General features: G+C 37.5%; 1 protein-coding gene across 1 annotated transcript in view; it reads right to left on the bottom strand.

Annotated features, from left to right (window-relative positions):
• Positions 1–878: 878 nt before the first annotated feature.
• Positions 879–6,120, bottom strand: part of LOC115204510 (uncharacterized) — a 41,758-nt gene continuing 36,516 nt past the window's right edge. Inside the window, exons 4-5 of the mRNA XM_029770160.1 lie at positions 1,357–1,491; positions 879–1,246 (exon numbers count right to left, since the gene is read on the bottom strand). Of these exons, the coding sequence (XP_029626020.1) occupies positions 1,098–1,246; positions 1,357–1,491 (284 nt within the window). The 3' untranslated portion in view covers positions 879–1,097. The remainder of the gene's footprint in view (positions 1,247–1,356; positions 1,492–6,120) is intronic.

The following is a 6,120-nucleotide window of genomic DNA, read 5'->3' as shown; positions in this document are numbered from 1 at the left end:
AAGTATTTGTTTGTATGATGTAATCAAAAAAGGCAGGAGATTTTGTTTTTTGCAAAGTAAGTACACTGTATGGTCGATCATTTCACTTTCATGGTCTCTCTTTGACTTCCTGTTGGTCTGTTTGTGTGAAACAGTACACAATAACTTCAAGTAGAGTCTCTTTTCACAGGGAGACATTGTCTGGTTTATATTCAAAAGGCGTGATTCAATTAAATATTGTGCACTTTGATGTTTCAGATTCAAACTGTCCAATATTTGACATCGATGGTGATCTCTAATGTCTCACCAGTGGTCCTCACACCTCCATAGCAGATCATGCAACAGTCAGTACATTGTGGAGTGAACGTGTTAAAAATATGAACTACCCCCACTGACTTAAAAAGTAAAATGTTGAGTTAACTTTTTTGTAATATATACAACTATATGCAGTTTTGTCTTATCTTTTATTCTCTTACCAATTTAATTTTGTAGAGTTATCACTGCAACAATATGTAAGAACTCACACATGAATATCTCGAAATACTTTAAACAATGTAAAAGATGTACAAAGCCTTTATTTATTTATAGCCCCTCATTATTAATATATTATATAACAATTGTAAATGAGTATTTGAATTTAAATAAACATTGGTACAACAACATGGATGCCTAAAAAGAAAGAAAGCATTACATTTACAGTATGATATCGCAGCTCAGTTTACAGGAAATGTTCACATGCGTTCTCTCTAGCATTAGAACTAAGGTCTGACTTGCCAGCACTGTAGTCAGGATACATTCAAACATTGAAAGAGAAACATTGATATTATGGTTTTAAGGAAAAGTTACAAAAAACTGTACACTTTTTATAACATTGTACAATATACAATACAAATTAGATTGTTATTCGTGTTAACAAACTGAAAACTACATGCAGTGCATCTTCCTAGCATTCCTTGCATGATGCATGATGTCATCTTGTTGTGTTCATTTGACACTAGTCCTTAAGTTTGATGGTCTGTCTCATCTACTCAATCAGTGCATCCACATAATGTTCAGTCAACCCTTGTCTTATTACTGCTTTACGAAGCTACATGTGGTTAAAATGTCTACCCTTGAGTCTATGGGCAGCCTGCCGCTTCTGGGTTCACAGCCATTTTGATCTGTCCATTCTCCACCGTCTCTGTGGCTGGGGGCCTCTGCTTCCTTGCTTTATTTCTTTGCTTGCCTATTTTTACATCAGCGTAAACAAAAACCTCGTCAACTCTTTCTGAAAAATTTAAGAAAAGCTGTAGTACAATCTGGACATTAAACAAAATGTCATGTGTATTCAAATTGTCAAATTTATGTTCTGGATGTGAAACTAAATTACTTTTTTACCTGAAGTATCAAATCTGGATCTTTGTTTCTTGCATAGATGGTTTATAACGACAAACCGTGTAAGTAGTGTGAGAGTTCCAACAGTCAGAGCCACAGACACTGTTACAGCTACTAAAGGAAACTGGGAAGAGACAACTAGAAAGAAAACATCAGAACACAATTGTTGACCATGTAAATGAAACAGAGTTGTACTCTTAATTCAAAAGCTGGGAATGAAGTCAACTGTCCTGAGATTACCTGAGCAGGCCAAGGAGAGATCAAAAGTTGCTGCTGTTAACTTTATTCTGAACCATACAGGTCAGGGTACCTGTCACATCACTCTTCAGTATGATGACACTGCTCTGGTAGTGGTCATAGGCTACACTCCTGGTCAGATTCTGGCCATTCATGCAAACATATCTAAAGTATTGTATGATTTAACAATATACTCTCTCTGCTGCCAAGTCCTGCAGTACAAACCTATTGAGGTACGGACATCCTGGCTACCTTTCAGAAATCCATCTAAACAGTAAAAGGATGCATGAAGTATTTAGGCCTAACTAAAAAACAAAAAGGTTCTGTACCTTGTATCTCAAGTAGCAGGTTGAATCTGCGCAACACTGCTCCCTCTGAATTATATGTTTCCAATAGTTCATCTCCACAGTGTTCCTCTATAACTCTGTCCAGTCTGAACGTTCCATTATTAAAGAACTCAGAGCGATTCACATAATCCTGATGCAATTTGGATCTCCAGTCTTCTCCAGTTTTGAATTGCAGAATTTGATTAAAATCTTTTTCAAAGTTATTACTTCATTACTGCTGTCTGCAGCCAGCTGTAAGGACAAAGATTATCCCAAAACCCATAGCATTGATGAGTTCCATTCTTGTGAGAGAGATTACAGGCCACGGCACTAACTGTGGAGCAATGATCTTATGTCAGTATGTTATGATATGGGGACAAGGTTAGTGTTAGGACATAAACAAACACACTATACAGCATACACTTCCACACTCTATTCCCACAGGGGACAGCAAAAGGGCATTCTTGAGCATGGGAGACATTCTTGCTAATCTGCCAGAGAACCAGTTTGGATTTAAGAATAACTTTTGTATGACTAAAGCCTTTATTGAAAGGTCTAATGCTTTAATATTTAATCATTTCCGCACTCCGAATTGATATTCATTACATGAATAGGCCCGTTTTATTTTGTCTGGCTTGCCGTTTCAAATAAAATGGAATATTGTTTTCTCATATAATTAAAAAATAAGTTGTTCTGTGTTGACAAGGCCATAAACAAATAGGTCAACTAAGATATGAATAATGAGTTAATCAAGGTCATTCTTCCACAAATAGACAGGTATTTTTTTCTGGATTGACAAAAAGCTACCTTTTAAAAAGCATGTTGTATAATATTTGCAATTATATTTTGTGTTTTAAATTGTGTGTAATTGTATTTTCTGTAATGTTTCCATGGCACATTTGCAAATGAGACCTAGGTCTCAATGTCTTTTTCTCTGGTTAAATAAAAGTAAAAAAAATCAAATACATGGTAGCAAGAGCTTATCTATTTTTGCTAACTTTTTATTAAAAAGCATTGACAAACTGACAAACTGGGATGTAGACAAAACTATCAGGGGACCATGACACAATGTCCTAAGAACGTCCTGAAAATGACCTTGGGTCAAACCAGGACCTATTAAAAAGGTCCCCCAGAGAACGTTCCCTTGGGACCATCACGAGACGTCCTAAGGACTTGTAAAATGAAAATCCTGAGAACGTTCTAAAAAGGTCCTGACATGGTCCTCAGTAACGTCCTGGGAACATACAGGGAAATAGACAAAGGTCCCCCAGAGAATGCTTCCTTGGGACCATCACGCAACGTACTGAGAACGTTCTCAGAATGTCAGTGGGATAATGTCACACCGAAACCCTTAAGGGACCTAATAGGAACGTCGCCGAATGTCCTCAGGATGTCCCCTGTTTGCTGGGTCCAGACTCCAAACCTGGAAATCTATTTCTGCAACAGCGCCAACTAAAGCTACCAAAACCATAACCAAAGTGGTCAACACAAAATGTTCCTGCCCACGAGCAAAAAAAACATCAGCCCTACAGTAGCTAACGACTACCAGCTGCAAACAATTGACTAACCTCCTGGCTGCCACCCCAAACATTTCTGTTGACCAAAACCATGAGCGAGCTTGCTATCCAGGAAACTAAAACTCACACCAGCGCTACTGCAAACTTCACCTAGCATGCTAGCTCGACACAAACCCCTGTTACACACTCAAGAAAATGCACAACCAACATTACGAACCATACTCGTTAAAAACCACCCAGACTAACACCACCAATGCTAACCTCTAACAATTGACTCCCATATGTTATGAAACTATTAATTAGCCAACTATATTTGCCGTGCTCGTTATGTCTAGGGGTCTTAGGTCCAGCTACATGGTCTGTAACCTGACATGTTATGTCTAGGGGTCTTAGGCCTAGCTACGTGGTCAGAAATCAGATACGTTATGTCTTAGGGGTCTTAGGCCTAGCCATGTGGTCTGAAACCTTACTCGTTATGTCTTACGCCTAGCTACATGGTCTGTAACCTGACATGTTATGTCTAGGGGTCTTAGGCCTAGCTACGTGGTCAGAAACCAGATACGTTATGTCTAGGGGTCTTAGGCCTAGCTACGTGGTCAGAAACCTGACGTTATGTCTAGGGGTCTTAGGCCTAGCCATGTGGTCTGAAACCTTACTCGTTATGTCTTACGCCTAGCTACATGGTCTGTAACCTGATTTGATGTGTGCATAAATGTTGGAAGTAAGCACGTGCGTCTAGGTGTTGACTGTCTATACTCAGGAGACAGCAACATTACCATATGTCCAGGGCAAGCTCCTTCTTGACTTCTTGTTTGGCCAGTCTAAGCAGGTTATCATTTGTTCAGATGGTGAAGAAAAATAGATATGTACAAAAATGCATGCCAAAACTCAAGACTCAAAACCAAACGAAAGGCCTCATCTTCTTCTTCTATGGTATAATGGCGTTTGCAACAATGAAATGTGCATTCCGCCACCTACTGTGCGGGTGGATAATACAGACCCCCCCTAACCCTAACCCCCCCCAAAAAACAAATCATACAAACTACCAAAAATATATAACTAAACAATATCAACCTACTTTTCAGTAAAAACCTAATTCTAATCAGGTCGCAATAAAGGCACAGAAGACTCCTGTGAATGCGGGATATTTCCTTCAGTCAACGGTCCTTGTAGTGCTTCTGCCGTGAAGTCTCGGATGGTATGTAACCTGACTCATTATGTCTTGGTGTCTTAGGCCTAGCTACATGATCTGTAACCTGAATCGTTATGTGTAGGGGTCTTAGGCCTAGCTACATTGTCTGTAACTTGACAAGTTATGTCTTAGGCCTAGCTACATTGTCTGTAACTTGACAAGTTATGTCTTAGGCCTAGCTACATTGTCTGTAACTTGACAAGTTATGTCTTAGGCCTAGCTACATGGTCTGTAACCTGACAAGTTGTGTCTTAGGCCTAGCTACATTGTCTGATACTTGACAAGTTATGTCTTAGGCCTAGCTACGTGGTCTGTAACCTGACTCATTATGTCTACAGGGTAGGTGTTAAAACCTACAGGACGGTAGCTTACCCATGTGGGTAAGGCTACTGTGACAGGTGCAAGCATCTGTTGGGTGTCCAATGTGGTTTAATTGGTTGTCATGTGACTGTAAGAGGAAGTGGGAGAGTTCTAGGTCCATTTCCTTCTTAGACGAATCAGCTTTTACAGTATGTTACAAAGCAGACAATCCAAATGGTAACAATCCAAATATAAATATCATTATTCATTGTTTTGGATATAATTAGCTAGTTTTTACATCATGCCAAAAACGATATATTAAAATGGAGTACTGAGTACTTATCTACCAAAACACTAGCCAGTTCAGTAGTTATTTTATAGTGCATATATTAGAAAAATATTTATCAACTATCTTTCATCTTCATATATTTCCTGAGATTTGGAACTTACAAAGACCTTAGCTATTTCTACAGCAATTCCTGCACCCTATTAGATCATCATTTATTTATGTGCAGAATACACATACGTCCTTCTTTATTACACAAGTCTATTGAAGATCAAGGGAAATACATTGGAAATACCTTAATGTTTCTTATACCAATTTTAGAATAGCACATTTGGATAAAGTGTTTTGAAATTAGTAAATTGACTTTTATTATTACAATTGATGTGAACTAGTTAAGCTACTAATTATTTACATAGTTATTTCATGAAAAAATAACCTGCAAATGTCATTAACTATCCCAAAATATATTTTAGTTAAAAAGAAATCTAAATATGTACTTTACTACATTTAGAAGATAAAAAAAGTTCTTCTCAAAACGTGTTTTGTAATAAGTCCTTGTATCTATTGCCTAAGATCAGCAATGAAAATCAATTTGCAATTAGAGCCATTGCTACACTGCTAAATGCACTTTGTGTGCCAAATCATAATTTAAATTGCGGAAGTGACTATATACTGTAGATAGGTGACATTATGCTAGTGTTTTCTTCAAGATTACCGATAGCAATGGTATGAATATGAAAATTGGCTAAGATGAGGTTTAAAAACAATCAACATTTACTAAGCTGACATTGCAATTCATACAGTAAAATTATAACAATTATATGTATGCATATATAGTCTATTTGACACTAAAACAAAACTTGTAGTAAGTACATTTACATGTATTTACATTCTTTATTCTAACATCAC

Source organism: Salmo trutta, chromosome 12 (genome assembly GCF_901001165.1).
Source record: "Salmo trutta chromosome 12, fSalTru1.1, whole genome shotgun sequence".
In the NCBI taxonomy this organism is placed as follows: domain Eukaryota; kingdom Metazoa; phylum Chordata; class Actinopteri; order Salmoniformes; family Salmonidae; genus Salmo; species Salmo trutta.
Note: the sequence above shows the minus strand (reverse complement) of the source record. Positions and strands in the feature narration are given on the sequence as shown.